The sequence below is a fragment of the Antennarius striatus genome, chromosome 9, assembly GCF_040054535.1.
Source record: "Antennarius striatus isolate MH-2024 chromosome 9, ASM4005453v1, whole genome shotgun sequence".
Lineage (NCBI taxonomy): Eukaryota > Metazoa > Chordata > Actinopteri > Lophiiformes > Antennariidae > Antennarius > Antennarius striatus.
This window is the reverse complement of record NC_090784.1, coordinates 6,818,939-6,837,651: the sequence shown is the minus strand read 5'-3', so window position 1 is coordinate 6,837,651 and position 18,713 is coordinate 6,818,939. Positions and strand designations below refer to the sequence as shown.

The 18,713-nt window shown below is 45.0% G+C and overlaps 1 protein-coding gene across 2 annotated transcripts in view; it reads left to right on the top strand.

The window, feature by feature from the left end:
• Nucleotides 1–18,713, top strand: part of LOC137601456 (teashirt homolog 1-like) — a 35,725-nt gene that overhangs the window by 4,731 nt on the left and 12,281 nt on the right. Inside the window, exon 1 of one of the 2 annotated variants that reach the window (XM_068323646.1) lies at nt 7,713–7,854. The exons of the other annotated variant lie outside the window; for it this stretch is intronic. Within the exon in view, the coding sequence (XP_068179747.1) occupies nt 7,758–7,854 (97 nt within the window). The 5' untranslated portion in view covers nt 7,713–7,757. Of the gene's footprint in view, nt 1–7,712; nt 7,855–18,713 lie in introns of those variants that run through there. 2 annotated transcript variants of the gene reach the window in all.

Genomic DNA, 18,713 nt, shown 5'->3' with positions numbered 1-18,713 from the left:
TCTCCAGCACTTTTGGCTGAGCGTCCTCCCAACCCAGAGCTGCTGCCGCCGCCTCGCTGAAGGCCTGCAGTTTATTCCGAGCAGTAGAATCACAGTGCCCAGGGATTAATGATTTTGCATGCCCGGGGTAGCTAAGATTACACAGCGACCTTTGTGCTCTTAGTTGACGATGCTGTTATGTGATATTCTCCCCTCAAAATAATCAGCATACTGAGATTTATTTGCCCCCTACCCTTCCGTCTAAACTAGCGTCCTGAGCAGTGCAAGCCGGTTAAAGCCTCTAGGTGGTTATTTTTACTTTTAATGTTGCCAGATTCTCCTTACTGAGAATTAGAAGAAAAAAAAAAAGAAAAAGTTGATTTTGAGTTAATGAACTTGTGTCTTTGGCCTAAAAGTCGGAGTAGCTTATATATTCGGATGCCCAAAAGGCAACCACAGCTTCTGAGTAATGAAAAGTTTATGTTAGAATTTATTCCAAAAACTCATTGCATGTCTGTGTGTGAGATAGAGGAGAAGAGAGGCAGAGGTGAAGAGTGTGTGTGCGTGTGTGTGTGTGTGTGTGTGTGTGTGTTTGGAGCTTTGCGCTGACCCGCGTTAGTTTTCCTGGAATGAATAACTTGAAGGTGCAGAGATAATCACGACACCTCGGTCGTCCTGCCTTCAGATCTCCTGTCTGTTCCTCTACAGGAGCACCAAAACAACCTTTACCAGCAGCTCCACACATTTGTCACGTCTGACTGTCATATCTGCTCACTCCCTCCAATCAGAAGGAGGGATAACGGACACAACAGGCACACGTATTGATCCTCAGCAGCCGGTTTTTATTTCCCCTCTTCTGTTGTGTGCTGTATTTCTTGGTCATACCCTTTAGCGTGCGTGTTTGTCGGTCAGACTCGGCTAGAGGTTACACTAATTGGAACAGTTGTGTCGTTACCAGGTGGCATCGATCGACCTCGTCGATTGCTACTTTTGCTCCTTGGCCACCCTCTGAAACTATTAGTTAAATTTCCATCAGGGATTTAAGGTAGTCAAAGGTCAATCACGCTCAGCTCGCTCTTCTAATGCCTCCAGTCACCACAAATGCCCCTCTGTTAGTGTGTGTGTGTGTGTGTGTGTGTTTGTGTGTGCATGTGGGTAGGTGGGTGGTATTAGTTTCTTACTTCCATGCATTAGTTTATAATCCTTGCAAATGCAATCCCTTTGCCCAGGCATCATACCCACAAAATTCCTCTTTCCGAATTCCAAGATCAACACGATTTCTTTTGGTATTTATTATTTGTTAACAACTAATGTGATCAAATGGAAATTATTGGTGAGGTTTTAAGAGCACGTGTTAAGCTTTTCCTGTTTCTATAGATAAGGATATGTTTCACACCATCGCAGAAAAAACACCCCTCTATCTCTTTTCCATTCTTTCTCTTTGACTCTTTTTTTTGGGGCATTCTTAACAAAAGCTGCCCTCGGGGCACGCTGCTACTATCACTAGCAGTGTGTTGCTCTTGTTACACTTTAGACACACACACACATGCACACTGTCAACTATAAACTCAGACAGACAGAAACACACACATACACACCTCCACCTAATGCTTAAGTGCAGCCAGCGTGTCTCTGTGGGAGGTCATAATGGAGGTGGCTTAGTATGATGGGAAATCATATCATTAAAGCAGCCAGATGTGCTTTGTTGCCTGCCTTGCAGCACATAAAAACAGCAGCAAGTCATGGGATCCAAAAAAGAAAAAAAAAAAAAAATTCAGTCTGAGAAAATCAAGTCTGAGACAGATAGAAGGAGCCCTCTGGGACCGCGCTGACAAGCAGTCTTACTCCTGACTGCCATAGAAAAACAATTTCCCCCAAATAAAGAATATTTGTTCTAATTTTTCAGCGCAGCATCATTTCTTAACTCCGTATTTAAAGGCGATCCAGAGCTTTGATAAACAGTGTGCCGATGCTGTTATCAGTTCTTTGTTAAGTGTGCTTAATTACTATGTAATACTCGTGTTGTGCTGAGTAATTGCATTTTGTTCGGGCTCCGCAGTGTGGATGTAAGGTTTTTAACAGCTCATTAATGAAAAATTGTATGTTGTGTTTAGTTGGGGTTTTTTTTTTTTTCTTTTTTTTTTCTGCAGCACATAACGAAAGACATGAGAAAGATTAGAGGGGAAGTTTTCAAGAGAGGTAGTCGTGCAACATTTAAGGCACCAGAATTGACATCTCAAATTTTCTTAAGTAAAGCGATACATTTGCTGAGGGTAAATTTGCTCTCTTGATCAGTGCAGCGCCTCCTCGGGAGGCTATGGGGAGTCTGCCGGAGCCAAATTTAACATGTTACTTCTATCAATAAAAGATGAGCAATTACAGAATATTTTGTCTAATAAGTATTTGAATTCCTCAGCGCAGCGGAAAAAAACACACAAAAAAAAAAGCCCATGTAGCTTACCCACTCATTACATCAGTTAGCGAGGAGAGTGAGGAGCAGCTCTTTGATGGCAACAAACAAACAAGACAAACAAGATGGGCCCACTACACAAGACCAAAAAGCCCTATCCGGGGACACCCCACATCCTCCTAAAAGCGTACTCCGCCTCCTCCTCCATACCTCTCCATCTCCCCCTCTTTCCCTCGTCTCTTTCACGTACCTCTTCCCCCCTTTATTTCGGTCTCGATTTCCCTCTCCAGCGTGTTTTTTTTTTTTTTTTTTTTTTTTTATGTCTATTCATCTCTTTTTTGGGATAAATGAAAGTTATTTGCCACTCAAAAGAAAAGAGAAAAGAGAGATGAGTGTGGGGAAGAGAGAAAGAAATGGGGGGGGGGTGAGTGAGAAACATTTTTTCCTCTTTTTTTCTGGCTGTTGGTTGCATCTCATCAGAAAAAATTAGGTGGAGGTCATACAAGAAAGAAAACAACTGGAACAGAGAAGCGAGGGAGCAGTGACAGTCTTCAAGTTTGCATCCTTGATTTCTTTTTTTTTTTTTTTTGGAGATGCTTTTTTTTTCTTTTGCCAAATCCAGTCATCTCAGCATATTTTATGTTTAGAGGTTAGATTCACTATCATTCCAATAATTGATTGGAATTGAGAAAGCAGGGAGGAGGAGTCGATGACGGCGTTATTGTCAAGTCAGACGACAGCATCAAAGAAGGTGGTGTTAGTGGGCTGGGCTTTGTGTGGGTGGATGGATTGCAAGGTGAGGTGTAGTGTGATGCTGTTGTGTGATTCTGGTGTGTGTGTGTGTGTGTGGGGGGGGGGGCAGCTTTTAGGACGGGTATTAAAGCTGACAGATGAACGGGACAATGAACAAATTCTGCCGCAACAGCTGTGACTGCCGCCATTATCCTGACAGGTGTCAATTAAGAATTACTGCTCGGCCGGCCAAACGCCCCTCCCGGCTCGAGGCCCCTTCCATTCCTACAACTACCCCGGTCCAACCCTCCCACCCCCCCTTGTCCAGCTGTCGGCATGCGAGCAAAATAACACTTTACCCTTGTCAGTGTTGTCACAGCCCCGGCCTCCTCTCTCCCCGTTACCCAGCAGCCAGCGGCAGAAGCTTCTGGTCAGCGACTCGGCGCTGAAGCGCTGTGTGTGTATGTGTGTGTGTGTGTGTGTGTGTGTGGATGGTGTTCGGTCCTGGTGATGTGTCAAACGTCAAACCATGGTTTAATCCCGCTGTATAACTAAGCATTGATGACATACACAGTCACAAACTATGATTTAACCTCAGATTGAGTACCTCTGTCAGATGGTTACGACCTCTTAAAGCAGGCGGTGGTGTGTGTTAAGGGTCCTTCTCCACACCCCTGCTCTGTGTGTGTGTGTGTGTGTGTGTGTGTGTGTGTGTGTGTGTGTGTGTGTGTGTGTGTGTGTGTGGATACACATGTAGTCAGTGTGCTATGTGTTAACCTCGGCTGCAGACTAACCCACATCTGGGTTCCCATCATCCTCTGCTGCTCACCCTGTCGGCTAATGCAGAACCCGCTGCTCTCCTGCGTTGTTAAGTGTGGTGTTGAGGTCAATGAGTGAGAAAATGAACAGTTGCCATTGCTCATCTCAAACGCTCTCTTCCAGTAAAACCCGCTGGCTGACAACCACATTTTTGGAACGGTAGGGTTCTGACTGCACAGTAGAAAAAAATAAATAAATTTAAAAAATGGAAATTTAAGAATGTGTGTCTCCATTTGTCATATTTTCTCATTTTAAATCAGCGTGCTGGCATGCAGTTTAATTTCCATTTAATTGTTTTAATGAAGTATGAAGGATGATATGTCATAGATGTGGACCAGAGAGGTGACAGCGTGTGTGATTAATGCAGTAAGGAGTAAGGTTTAGCATGACATGCCGTTATTTCCATTCAAGGTGAATATAATTTACCCTAACATGTATATATGTTGTATGAATTTTAAAGTGATTATCTGTTTGTGTGTCGTGGAGTTGACGCTATGTACAGTGGTTATTACCGGGGTTGTGTAAAAAATGCAGTTTTCGGTGCCGGCGCCGAATAAACATGAGAAAGCTTCAGTCGGTGGAAGGAGGAAGCAAAAAACAGCAACGCAAAAAAAGCAACACGAGCGCAGAAGGCTCCCCATGAATACACAGATGGATTTGCATGTTCACTTGGGAGTTACAGTTTTGGATTTCCTTCCTCGAAATCATTTGCCGCAGAAAATAACCAAGGAAGATAATATCAGTGTTATTTTTCTACTCCTGCTTTATTTGCATATCTCTTGTTTTAAATAAGGCAAACCCCTCGGAGTGAAATTTGTTTTTCTGAGCTTCATTCTGCATCACCTTTTTTTTTTTAAACTTTTTTTTTTTTTTTTTAAATGCCCCAACCTGTCTCCTACTTTCTCTCTTTATTTAATTCTTTTTTTTCTCCGGGCCTAGCTCCTCTCCTCCATCGTCTCGCACACGGCTCCAGACGGCTCGGAGCGATTATCAAAACCTGAGAATATTTTCCATCCCCATGCAAATCACCCCGCCATCCTCTCTTATCATTCTCGCCTCGCCCCACCCGATGCACCCCAAACGGTTGTATGTAATCAAAGTAAACTGCAGCCAAAGCTAAAAGGGAAATGCTCTTTGTGGAGATGGATGGAGGGATTAAATATTAACCGGATGTGGCTGACTTAAGGCGAGTGTTTTACATAGCCGCTCCCGCCGTGGACGCCGCGCATTGATCCCCCTCACCGTGGCGCCTTCACTTGTTTGGCTGCCTGCTGTTAATTTTTCACCATCATCTCACTGACCAGGGCTTTAGAGGCCAATGAATGGGCCATCTCCCCCACCCCCACTTTTCCTTCTGCTTTTTAATGGGGGCAGGTGAGATGGATGATAGCAATTTGAAATTTTGTTTGTGCGTGTGATCATGGAGATTGTTTTTTGGTATTACCATGGAGTAACAATTCCGGTGATTAATTGAGGCGGGTGCTCGGATAAGATCGGGTGGTTACAGGTTCTCCAGCCTTCCTCCACTCCTGACTTGTGAGTGTGTTGTTCACGCGCTGACCTTGGAGGCCAACGCAGCCGCCTTCTTACACAAACACACACACACACACACACACACACGAAACAACACACTCCCAAGGATCCTTCCTCCACACACTGCTCCTCTTGTCCTATTAGCACCTTCCTTTCCTGGGGTCTCCGTCTTTCTGTCCTCCAGATTTGATCAAAACAGAAAAATAAAAAAGCAAAAAGCAAATAACAGTTTAAACTAAAATAAAAATTCTAAAACGGCAACAGTATTTACGTCGGCACTAGTAGCAGGAATTAACTTCCTGGATGGAAGGAATTAACTCTCAGTGTGTTTCCAATGTGTGTGTGTTGTATACATGTGTATAGCAACATCCTGTGGGTCAGAGGCAGCTTGTTAACAGGGGGTTCATACCAGTGGTGGTTCACCCTCCTCCTTTAACCACACACACACACACACACACACACACACACACACACACACACACACACACACACACACACACACACACACACACACACACAGACACACTCACACATTAACACATTTGTTGCACCGCTGCTGTTGTTGGTACAGTATTGTAACGGCCTTCTGGTATATATAAAAACAATGTGGCTCCTCTTGTGTAGCTGCTCTGCTGCCATCAGACATGACAAACACATATCATTCAGTCCTAATGATACCTTGCACCCCCCTCCCCCCTTGAGCACACACACACACACACACACACACACACACACACACACACACACACACACACACACACACACACACACACACACACACCCTCTTTGGCTGGAGTGCACATCTGAAGGGGTCGTAGTCAGGTCATGAACTCCGGACGACTGCAGACCGGACGATCACTGGATGCCTGTTTCTGTCTGTTCCTCTTCTGTCGATGTGTCTCATCTGGAAGTTGAACACGATGGAGGGTTCTTTCTAATTCTTTTCATTTAAATAATTTGAATGGCAAAAAAAAAAAAATCCTCTGTGAAAGAGAATTACACAAGACCAAATTTTTGAAATTCAAAAAACTGAGAGTAATGGTGCTGTAATAAATACAAACATCTTGCTGTTAAATCCAATCAAAATGGAATGTCATTATTATTCCGTGCAGTTTAAAGAGCTAACCTTAGACAACAGTGTCGAGTTGCTCATGAAAGATAAATATTGGTAAACACTGAGAAGCATTTGCATGAAAATGTTTGACCCTCTCCTTTTCCTCCTTTGTCCCCTGTGTTTTCTCCAACTTCCTCCTCTCAATTCTGTTTCCTTTTTTCTTCCCTTGTCTCTCTGTGTCTCTCGCTCTTTTTGCTCTCCTTTAGTCAAAGTAGCCCTGGTCCCCATAGCAACACATAGTGAACTCTTACTCATTAATGTGTGTGCAGCCCGGCTGAATGGCCCGGAATCTTTATCCTCATTCCTGTGATTTGGTCCCCACATGTCTCTACCTCATCCTAACGTTTCAGACACGGTGAGGATGTCTGGACGTTTCGCTCGATTCCAAATCGAGGTTCCTTGTCTTTGCAACGGCGGCTGAATCGCATGTTTGCGAGGAAGATTGAGAGGCGACACTGGGAAACGTCCCTCCGTCATGCCTGACTCACGTTTGGCTGTGTGTGTGTGTGTGTGTGTTTAGTTTTTCTTGGAGGGGGAGGAGGGCTGTTAAATCTCCAGAGTGCTGATAACAGGTCAGCCGTTGAGAGAGAAACGAGAGGGAGGAGGAGTGTAAAGGGAGCAAGAGAGAGGGCAAAAAAAAAAAAAGAAGAGAGGGAGAGTGAGGAGGAAGTAAAAGAAGCAGGATATGATTAGAGGGAGCGATAGAGCGCATGCAGAAGGAAAAAAAAAAGGGAAAGAAAGCGATTGGTGTACTTTATGCTGGTTCACTCGTTGCGTGGGTGGCGCATGGAGTGGAGAGGTCAATGGGATGCTGTGATAGGCTAATCTGCTAGGAAGGGAGGGTTAGGGCAGGCCTTATGAGAGCAGCTTATTCGCTCATTGGCCCTGTGAAATAAAATCTCATTGTGTCTTTATTTTTGTTTTTCCCTCTATTTGAAGAATGATAGTGTGAGTATTGTCTCTGATTTTCCTTCTTTTTGAGTGTGAATATATGTCTGTCTGCATCTCTACTGTACAGAATGTGTGCAGTGTGTGTGTGTGTGTGTGTGTGTGTGTGCGCATGTGGCATAGTTTTCTTAGTTCATCCCAGTTCCTGTGGGAGTGTGTGTGTATACGCAATGTTTCCAGAGTTGTGTGTGCTCGTCCTCCAGTCAGACACATGGATGACAGATGACCCAGTGGGAGACACCAGCCATCCTGCCCAGCCGGAATCTTACCCTCCCTCTCCTTTTCCACCTGCACCCCTCCTCCCCTTCCCTACTAAAAAGTGCGTACTTTGTTTACTTCCTCAGCTCTTAGCCATAAATCCTGGATCCATGTGGCTTTGCCTCCTTTTCTTTAGCTTACGGCTTTGTAGTTATTCATAATAGCAGCGTCACTGCCGGTGTGTGTACAAGGGAGACCAAACCAAACTCAACCTGACCGCATGCATGTCTGTCTTTTTGCTGTAAGGGGGGAGGGGACGGGGGGGGGGACTTACTGAACCAGAGGAAACCTAAATCCTCATATAAAAAGGCCATGCACTCAGCCTGGGTCGAAGGGAAGGAGGGAGGGAGAAAGAAGGGAAGAGAAGGGGGGGGGGAGAAGGGAAAAAAGTTGATTTCCTTTTTCAGCAGAGCCATACATCACAGGGCCTCCCAGCTGCAGTGTCACAAGCTGACAGAATGACATGTGTCATTTATCAAAGGGGCCAGGCGGGGGCCTTGGGAAACGTGCACCACAAAGCCTGAGAGAGTTCATTCCAACGCTCAACCCTTCCTCCTTCCCCCCCCCCCCCCCCACATCTCTTCTCCCTCAGCCCGCCCCCGCTGTTCACTCTCCTCCTCGTTTTCTCTCCTCTCTGCCCCCTCGACCACCTCCACCCTCCCAACTCACTTTGCCTGGTGCCAAAAAAGGGCCCTGTAATGTTGTCTGCCTTCTCTGTGCACTCACACACACTGTGTGTGTGTGTGTGTGTGTGTGTGTGTGTGTGTGTGTGTGTGTGTGTGTGTGTGTGTGTGTGTGTGTGTGCGTGTGCGCAACTGCCCCACCAAGAACAGACACTTGTCATCCCTTAAAACCAGAGGTAACCCACCTGAGAGGGTCTCAGAATAAATCACAATAAGAGAATATTCTAGTAATAGCCCTTCGAATCAACCCTTCAATAACTAACACAGAATTTGATTAAAGCCATTCAAGTTATATTACCCGGTACCGATAATATTCTAATATTATGTAGTTTTACATTTTTGGTGTCAGTATGACTCCTTATGGGGTCATGAGGGGTCAGGATTAAATAACTTGACAGTATTTCTCTGGTGAATTTTTTCTAGACGATGGAAGAAATACTTTTTGTTTAGACCTCATATTTAGTGACAAACTTAGTGTTCCTCGCAAGATTTCTTTAGGCTGATCTCAAGGCCAAGTTCTTCTACTTCAAGATGTGACATAAGTTTATTGCATTGTCGACTTCGTTGTCGTTCTAGTCATGAGTTCTAGTCAAAAAACCTATTATTTTACTGCCAAACCACATCTGTGTGGTTACAGTGTAACGTTATCGTGTTAACAGGTTGGATCATTGTCATTATCACAATTATCAAAGAAATATTTTAATTACAGTGCACCCCTGCGCATTCGTGCATCAACGCTTGCGACTTCACCTCATGGCAAATTTTTGGTCGCCAGTCACGTGATACCGTACGCGCATTCTATTGGCTGACGGCATCCGGAAGTGTGCTCTGTTCCGTGAGTCCCAGACTTACGTGAGACACAAAAGTGCTTTTAACAGTTGATAAGAGTGTGGGAGAAGGTAATACAGATAGAAGGTGGTTTAATATCAGTATGGGGATGGTAAATAAATGTTTAAATTACCGTAAATAATAAGATAAGTAGTTCATTGCTATTTCGCGGAATTCGTTAATTGCGTGTTGTTCCTGGAACGCATTAACCACAAGGAACGAGGACGTACTGTATATTTAAAATCATACGGGTTATATTATATCATTATTGCAAATGCTATGATAATATTCCACAACTCTAGCTGCATCTTAACATCGTTACTCGCATTAGTGAATTGTGTGCGTGTGTGTGTGTGTGTGTGTGTGTCTTGCTGCTGATCTGGATCGTTTTAATTTTAATCTTTCTTATTGTAGACCTATTCAAAGATTGCTGCTAGCACTCTGCCTCTATCATTCTTTACTTATTTAACTGTCATTTTTTAAATTCATGTCATATCCCCGCAGCCTGGAAACATTTACAGACACACACACACACACACACACACACACACACACACACACACACACACACACACACACACACACACACACACACACACACACACACACACACACACACACACGCACACACACACACTTTATACCTGCTACTGAGGACTTGTTTGACAGAGAGATTACAGCTTTCCTTGTGCGCCAGGGCCCCAGTCGGAGGTCTGTGGGGTCACGGCACTGAACAATCGGGGCCCGTTTAAGAGCGCATTACGTTGCAGAACAGCTTGTACGTAGGAGCGCCTGTTGTAACAGACATGTCAGTTACAATAGCAGGCTGTGTCAGTCCAGTCGTGGCAGGCCTATGTACAACTTTCTGCGCTAATGTCTTACATCACCACGTGTACTCCATTTCCAGCTTCCTCTCATCCATCATCAGCTCACCTTTCATCTCAAACCCAGGTCTATACCCCCACCATCAGCCTCCGCTCGGGTTAAATCCATCCCGGCCACTTCCAGAATCAATAAACTATCTCACCTGGGTGGGTATCCCGTCCTCCACCTTGGTCACATTAGACTTTAAGAGCCACAGTGGTCTGCCTCTTTACTTGTTTGTTGCAGCTAAGAAGGCCATGCTGTTCTCGTTTCTGAGCAAAGTCTTTATTCCAATGTGTTCTTCGTTTGAGTGTTTGAGAGTGAATCAGGGTGGATATGTTAACACGAGCGAATGAATTATGGTTAAGTTAACCTGATTGGCTGACTAACAACATTAGATGTGAGGCCATTTCTGCATGTTAGCACTGATGAAAATTCACGCAGAAGGACATTTTATTCTCAACAAATACTTGAGATTTCAAGTGCAGAACATTTTGCAAACATGTGTTGCCTTTGAAAGCGGCGTCTGTTCGCTCACTTTTGCTTTCTAATACCAGACCAAACAGAGAATATTTCTACTCCCAGCAGTCGGTGCAAAAATCATCCAGGGCCAGGCAGATCAGAGAGCCTGAAGTAAAGCTGGAAAACTTTGGGTGAATTTTCTGTTCAATTATTAAAATTTTGACTCGGGGCGGCACAAGGTGGTGAGCAGAAAGGGAGTGAGTGAGAGAGGGGGAAAAGAGACAAAAAAGAAGTGATGGGGGAGCCCTCCTGACAGTATAATGTTTCCTTGCTTTGTCTGCGGGGGTTAAAAGTAACATCATTAAGAAGAATATTCAGTGGTGGTGTCACTGAGGGGTGACCCCTCTAACAGGTCATGGATAGTTCATGCTTTCAAGCCCCCCCCCACCCCCCAGTCCACTAAACACTTCCCACCTCCCTTCTCTCTACACACAAGCATGGCAACTAGTTTAAGGCTGAGTTCCAGTCCGCTGTGATATCTTTGTTTTTGTTTTTTCTTCACGAGAAGACGGTCGTCTTGGCGATTTCGATTTCTTTTCTACAAACTTCTCTGCTCATATGGATGCTAAATGTTCACGTGTTTTTAATACTTTCAGTGTTGATAATGAAGGAAGTAACTATGAGCCACAAAAAACGATCTATGCTTCACCTCTCTTCTTTATCATTCTGCTACTCCTCTGTTCTGTGTGTGTGTGTGTGTGTGTGTGTGTGTGTGTGTGTGTGTGTGTGTGTGTGTGTGTGTGTGTGTGTGTGTGTGTGTGTGTGTGTGTGTGTGTGTGTCAGGATGGTGGGCAATGGGGAGACTGGCCCTTTTCATTTGTCTTCATGAGCCTCATTTATTTGTGCAGCCAGAAGTGAGCTGACAGACCTCACTTAGTACCCCCCCCCCATGCTTACTTCAATCAGCACCCACGAGCCCTCTCCCCACCACCACCACCACACCACCACACCCACCTCCCACACACCCCCACCAGGAGGTCAACGTACAGATGGATGTGCCTTTAAAGCAGAGATTGATTGTGGATATCAGCGTTATGGCTCCATTCATCACAGCCCATATTATTCAGATGAGTGCGATTAAACAGCAAGGTGGGACTCGGAGCCTACGGGTGTGGTTCTGGGGGGGACAGCACAGAAGTTTAATAGATTGTAGATGAAAGTGTGTGTCGCTTAGTGTGTGCACAAATGATTGTGTATACTTATGCTGATGTACTCGCCCCCTACCTCCATAAGTCATCCTCAGTTGGGAATTCTGGCATGTGTTTGTGTCTGAGGGTTTCTTGTTTCTTGTCTTTATCTTTCCTGTGTGTTTGTGTGTGTGTGTGTGTGTGTGTGTGTGCGTGTGTGTGTGTGTGTGTGTGTGTGAGTGTGTGTGCGTGTGGCTGTCTGCATTGATCTCCAGTGTTGTGATCCTCCTTCAAAGTCTGTTCTCATCGGACTCTGATTTACAGCTTCATTTGGATCCTTGCACCACCTCCCCTTCTTTTTGTCTCCCACCCTTTGCCAGACCATCGCTGTACACACTCTCTCACACACACAAGCCCCTTTTACACATCCCGTTGAATTTGGGACATTTGTGCCTTTATTGTAACTCTCCGTTCTTTATAAAAGGTGGAATGGGCACTCATTGTTCTGCTTGGTACTAACGCAGAATCGATGGAAGCGGTGAGCCAGAGAGGCGGCTGGAAGTGACAGGGTTGTAACGTTTTGCTGACGTGCTCTGTGTTCAGCTGTTACACAGGAGTTTTAACAAGTAGTTAGTAGCAGTTGGCAGATAGCTCAAAGAGAAATAAAGGCAACCAAAAACACTTGCAAATTGTGTAGACAAGGAAGTCCAGGAGCTCCACATGGAGTCCAGCATGAGATTGACCACAACAGGGGCAACAAATCATTATTATTCTTCCAATGATTAGAAAGAGCTGCTCAACCAATACCTACAACATTACACCCTACAATGATGCTGATCACTACTTGTTAATCTTCTTTTTAAAGCGCCATCATAGACCTTTTTCATACGACGGCCATTTTACTCCCACATGATGTGCAGGGTGGGAAACCCAAATGCTGGCTTCATGTCATGCTGCTGTGTACTGGGCTGTGAGTCATGTAGAGGTTAAGACCGTACCAAATCCAAATCATGTCACTTCATCTCAACTTATTGAAGCTGAAACGATGAGCGGCAACAATCCAGACCCACTGGACACGGCAGCTTGCAGGCTGAGGTGAAATGTCTTGCTGTCTCTTCACCCTGGATGTCCTACTGTTATGAACTCCTCGGCCCATCAGACATCCTGTTTCTGTGTAATATTGATTAAATTCAGCACACATATGATGTCTTACCTTAAAGTGTGGCCCAAAGTCCTTCTTGATCGTCTGGGAAAGCCACCCTATATTGCAAGTTGGACTCCACCCATGACTTGGATGCTACTCTATCATCCCATCCTGACAGTAACGTGAGGGAAATATGTCTTCCATATGAATGAGGTCTACGCTATCTGAAATCTCTCACTGGACTGTGTTATGCTTCTGTCGTTTTGCTGGGTGTAAAAAAACAAAGGCGACAAAGGGAAGGGTCTTCGTTGCAGCACTATTGCGCGATCGCCATGTAAGAAAAGCTACAGACAACACACACTCTGCAGAGGGAAAGCTGCAACTAAAGGACTTTTAATCCCTACACTTTGTACAGTTTGTTTCTGTTCTGTTTGTCATCTTTATGAATAATCTCTTATTATTCAACAAGGCTCAGCGCCTCATTGTGCCCCGAGAGTTGAAGTGCTGTGGCGGTTTTGGAGGTGCTCCCCTACCCCCAGGCAGCTCCACTCGGCTGAAAAGACCCCTCATTGTGTGTTTCGTCTTTTATGATGCTGCCTGAAAGAGAGGGATGCACTCCAGTCGGCATTCAAATGCACGTGGTAAAGCAGCCAGCAGAGCAGGACAAACACCACAGGTTGTAAACGCTTTGAAAAGGAGTGTGTATAAGAGTGTCTAAGGGTGCGTGTGCATGAGGATGTGTGGATGGGAACGCGAATGTGTGCAAACTGAAAGGTTTTCACTCTCTTTACCTCCACTTTTTCTCTCCTTATACAGTTTGCTACTTTACTTCGGTTTTACTCCTCTGTCTACCTATCTGCAGTATTTGCCTGAAATGATCTCCTTCTTCCTCCACTAAGACAAGAACCTCAAAGTTTTCACTCCCCCCACCACCACCATTATCAGGAGTCAACTCATGCAGAAATGTAAAAAAAATAGGAAGGTAATCACACTTTGTGCTGGTGCTTTTGTCGTCAGCCTGTGATGGAAATGGGTCTAAATATGAGATTAGAACCTGCCGGTGACTGATGCTATTAGGCAGATATGCCATAGACTTTACTATCTCCTATGAAGGATTAGCGCAAATTATACTGGGAGACAGGCTTGATTTCTCCTCTGCCTGGCTGGATGTGGGCATTTGAGGCACTCTAAGTTGACAGCGTCTGTCTCTGCTTAGTTCTCCAAGACAGGTTGGGTGACAGCTGATGCCAGGCGAGGGCTTAAAAAGTGTGTATGTGTGGGTGTCTATTTGTGTGGTGGCCAATGTTTGGTCTGTGTGTGTGTGTGTGTGTGTGTGTGTGTGTGTGTGTGTGTGTGTGTGTGTGTGTGTGCGTGAAAGGGAGTAGGAGAGTTATAAACTGACAGGCGTGTGTGTTTGAATGTGATTGCACGTCAATGACATTTTTTTTTTTCAGTGAACAGGTTCTCTTTGACTAGGGTGACAATCGGGAAAGGCTAATTTTAAGCTTGGTGGCTCACTCTTTAATTCTACACACTCTTATCTAGTGTTATTTTTAAATAATTAAACTGTCTGTGAGGCTGTCCAGCTGAAGCTGTTTTTGCAGCCCGCAAATGAAAGAGGAAGCTGATCGGACGTCTGACCCGGAGTTGCATTTAAATCCATTTGTAGGAAAATGATTAAAAGAAATTAAATCTGGATATCTGGATATGTAAATTTATATTAACATCCAAAGTCATTACTACAGGACGGCCCATGGTAACAGTAAGTTGATGACACCCGTCGTGTGCGATCTCACGTTGTTGAACTATTTTATCGACACGAGCGGACTAAGGTGGTCGAGTGGTTTGTTCACATCTCAGGAATGTTGAGAACATGCAAATGCTCCCTGTTTTAGCCTTGCTGTCTCCTCTCCGCCTGCTGATTTAGGAGGGTTACATGTCCTTTAATGTTGGGTAATAAACTGGAGGGGTGGATTTATAGGTTCAAGCCTTGTTTTTCCCCCTCTGTCTCTGTCCGCCGGTTCCTATGACAGCAACAGAAGCTCCACCCTCGATGCATTTAAGGTGTTTTTCCAAGCTGTGGCGTCTGCGAAGCCTTTCTGCAACATGTCCCACTGGAATCTGAGTAAAGAAAGTCTTCCAGCTAGAAAGCAGTTGGGTTCACGGGTCATGTGACCTGTCACCTCCTCCAACAACAACCAAAGTGAATGGTTCTTAGGGCACCTTCTGAAACATTCATATATGCTTTCTGAACCTTTTATACAGCACATTCTTATTTCTCCTTGGCCTCTGAATTCCACTCTTCCTACTCATGATCCTTCTCTCTGCTGCTTCCTCTCCTGTAGTTTGTGAGGTACGATACCCAGCGGTGCTTTGCTGTGTCAGCAGTACCGAAGCAGGTCAAAGTGCATTGTGACTCAGATAGGTGTAGCATCAGACTGGTCTACACTGTACAGTATGTTTGCTTGTACTGGATTCTGTTGGAGTGTGTCCAGAGGAGACTGCCCACCTCTGGTATGATGTAGTGATTCCTGCCTGACTACAGTGGGCGAATATAAATGCATTAGTAATGTCTTTGTTTCAGGTGGCTGACCAGAAAATTCTCCTCTTTGTAGTGTGGGAGGATTTACTCACTGACTTGAGCGTGTAAATTGCACAGTGAAACCAACATTCCCTGCCTTGTAGAGCTGCTAAATCTAAAAACATGTCATTAGATTGACTTCTTAGAGACTTTTGGAAGTGATTGATGTTTGGGGAGGGTTTTTCTGAACTGACAGTCCAACTTTTAGCTTAGTAAAAATCAGTAGGAACATCTAAAGGGACCCGATTACTCTCTTTTACACAGGATGCTCTAAATCAGTCTCATCCTCTCCTCGACACAGTTTGACTGATCAGCCTAAGGTTTACTTTCCTGAGCCGGCATGGGACTCACTGTTGGTTTCTTTATTTATTTCCATGGCCCATGTGTTTTTTCCCCATATAAAGACAGTCTATGTCCGAATGTGTCACTGCATGATGGATTGCATAGTCCTCTTCTTTCTGGAAGAGGAAGGGGGGGTTGAAAAGAAGGAAGGGAAGAAAGAGGGAAAGAATGACTGAGGGAGGGAGGAAGCGAAGTGGTGCGGTGCAGCAGTGAAGGACATGGCAGCTTAGTGCTGGCCAAAAAGACTGTGCTGAACACCTGCTCCTGTCTCCAACGCCCCTTCAACCTCCTCATTACCTGTCAATCTATCACAAGGCAGCCAGATCAAATGTCTGCAGCGGCCAGGACTTGCACAGGGAGGGAAGCAGGCAAGAGGGAGGGAGGGAGGGAGCGAGGGAAGAAAGACGGGAAAGAGAAGGACAGATTGCATGTCTGGGAGAGCAGAAAATGAAGGGGAAGTAAGTGGAGCAGCTGCGTGTGCATAGCAAAGATCTGGTGATAATGTGGAGTGTACTTTATCCAAAGTGCAATTATTTCAAACTTCTGGAGGTAGTTTGTCAATTTGCTAAATTTAAAATGTGTGGAATACAGGCCGCACGCCAGTCAGGAACGACTGCACACAGACGAGTTTCATCAATGTCACCGTAAAGTTAAGAGTCAAGCTATTACCGATCCTTTAGGAAAGAGGGGCACGTACAGGGGAACTTTTATGTGCAGCCAGCTTCAGTATTTTGTCTGGTAGCAGTTTGGGCTGAGTTTCCCCGTTTAGGTGCGTAGTGATTGGTACCGCTGTGAATCTGTGACAGACAAATGCTCCTCTACAGGAAGGCGGTGCCTGTGGTGTCAGATTACAGCGACAATGCCTGTAGTGTGTGTGTGTGTGTGTGTGTGTGTGTGTGTGTCTGTCTGTCTGTCTGTCTGTCTGTCTGGGTCTTCTTGTGTGTTAAACACTTAAAGAATACACAGTACTGCATGTGTGTTTTTATGATATGTGCGCAGGTTTATTTTATGTGCCGTAGTGTGTGATTTATGCTTATGTAAGCGTGCCTTGAAACCCAGAGTCTGCATTTGTGCGTTGTTTGTGTTCTTTTAAAGGAAGATGAATCTGAGCTCATCAAGGTGCATTAGAGCACACATGACCAGTCCCAGCCCTCTATTTCTGATCCCTTCAAACCCGCCCCCCCCCCCTCTTCTTTCTCAAGCTCTCTCTCCCCTCTCTCTCCTTTAGTGTGTGAGCTCTGGTGATTTACGGTAATTATCCATTGGTGGGTCATCTATCAGGCTGGCCGTTGCTAGGAGATGGAAGCAGCTGCTGCTGGCTGTTGTCTTGTCAGGGACAGTCCATGTGTGTGTTTGTACATACTTGTGTACTGTATGTTTGTGCATGTTTCCTGGGATTTGGGTGAGGGGCTTTTTTTGTGTGTTTGTGTAAATGTGTGTGTTCTGGTGAAGCGTTCTATTCTGATGTGGGGATTTAAAAGCGCAGGTGGTGCAGAAGATGGTAGGAAGCGAAGAAGCCACTGGATGGAGGGAAGGATTATGGGAGGGAGTAAGACTTAGGTGAGGGTGGGGTCAGAGGTTGAGGGTGGCCAGGTGGAATATGAGTGGGTGTGTTGTGTGTGTGTGTGTGTGTGTGTGTGTGTGTGTGTGTGTGTGTGTGTGTGTGTGTGTGTGTGTGTGTGTGTATACGTGTGCATGTGTTGTAGACAGAGGAGCTGCATGATAAATTTATCCAGGCAGATTGAAGTTGGAAGAAGAAGGGCCTTGGGGTGTAGTTCTAGTGGATAGTTGATTGTGTGTGTGTGGGGGGGGGGTGGGGGGTGGGGGGGGGTCCTATTTTCTGTTGGCAGGTTTTTGTCACACAGATGGGTGCTGGTTCAGATCCCTTCTGAGGGGCCTGATTCTCTTCATTTTGTCGTTGTAATCCACGTCACCATTGTGTCGCAGCCGTTTCAGGTTTCATGATCCGAGCAACCCATTCATGTCGGAGCAGACACACAAAGACAACACACGCGCACACACACACACACACACACACACACACACACACACATGCACACACACACACTGCAAACGTTATGGTCTTAATGCTGCGTTCAGTCATCGTATGAAAAGGACTTTTCAAAGTGTACACTTATAATTACAGTTAACTGTGAGCTCAGACAGTAGGATGGGTGAATGCCTTTGCTGATGATGTAATGTAATTCTGAGAGGACACTATAATTAGGTCACCATAAGAAGGAGTGTAAACTAAAAATGAACAAACAAAACTGCTAAAACTTGAAAACAAAAGAACCCAGTTGTGTTTCCTAACAACAGTGATGATAATAATGTGAAAAATTCTAACACTGTCAAGGATCTTGTTTTAAAATCTAATTAAAAATATAATTAAAGAAAATACACTCGGGCTGTTGCAGTTGTAAGCAGTCTGAACAGTGCGATGATGAAACTGTTAGCAGCAGCAGTAGTCGGTACTTCCTGTGATGCTGTATTTGCTTAAACTGATGTCAGGTCTGACAGAAGCCGTTGGATGGCAGCCATACGTGCACGTGAGCAACACGAACAGCAAACACAATCTCCACTCTGGGTTCTCCAAACTGGCCTAATTAGCACCAGTTAGCATTTGTCATTGCATTTAGGGGTGAAGATTAGGAACACCTCTCAGTTAATCTGCAATCAGAATGTTTGTTAATTAGCTAACCTGTTCTAAATGGCCTTCAGGGCTCTTGTGTAATTAGCTAAGCTGCTGGGAAGCAGGCCTGTGTGTTGACATTGACCTAAAGCTTGCACACACGCACACACACACAAACACACACACACACACATATG